The sequence below is a fragment of the Egretta garzetta genome, unplaced genomic scaffold (assembly GCF_000687185.1).
Source record: "Egretta garzetta isolate BGI_Z169 unplaced genomic scaffold, ASM68718v1 scaffold331, whole genome shotgun sequence".
Lineage (NCBI taxonomy): Eukaryota > Metazoa > Chordata > Aves > Pelecaniformes > Ardeidae > Egretta > Egretta garzetta.
The window spans coordinates 379,937-380,376 of record NW_009258544.1 but is presented as its reverse complement, the minus strand read 5'-3'; the positions used below and the strand labels follow the sequence as shown (position 1 = coordinate 380,376).

At 63.2% G+C, this 440-nt stretch overlaps 1 protein-coding gene across 1 annotated transcript in view; it reads left to right on the top strand.

The window, feature by feature from the left end:
- The window catches only part of CORO2B (coronin 2B), a 10,235-nt gene that overhangs the window by 9,235 nt on the left and 560 nt on the right, over positions 1–440 (top strand). The window contains exons 9-10 of the mRNA XM_009647324.2: positions 49–139; positions 250–389. Of these exons, the coding sequence (XP_009645619.1) occupies positions 49–139; positions 250–389 (231 nt within the window). The remainder of the gene's footprint in view (positions 1–48; positions 140–249; positions 390–440) is intronic.

Below are 440 nucleotides of genomic sequence, written 5' to 3'. Positions count from 1 at the left end.
GCCAGCAGGCTGATGGAGGTGGTTGCTTTTCTTTCCCCATGTTTTTAGTCAGAAACGTACCAAGAGGACATTTACCCGATGACTCCGGGTACGGAGCCAGCCCTCACGCCGGATGAATGGCTGAGCGGGGTGAACAGAGGTAAAGCCACTGGCACGGTGCTGGGTGGGCGGCGCGGAGCCCCGAAAACGGCCGGGTGGCGGGATGGGGCCGCAGCCCCCCCTGACCCTCCTGTGCTCTGCCCCGCTCAGACCCCATCCTGATGTCGCTGAAGGAGGGCTACAAGAAGACATCCAAAATCGTCTTTAAGGCACCGGTGAGGGAGAAGAAGAGCGTGGTGGTTAACGGCATAGACCTGCTGGAGAACGTGCCGCCCCGGACGGAGAACGAGGTAGGGCAGCGCTGCCCCGGGGCACGGGGATGGGAGGGGGTGGCTGCTGGC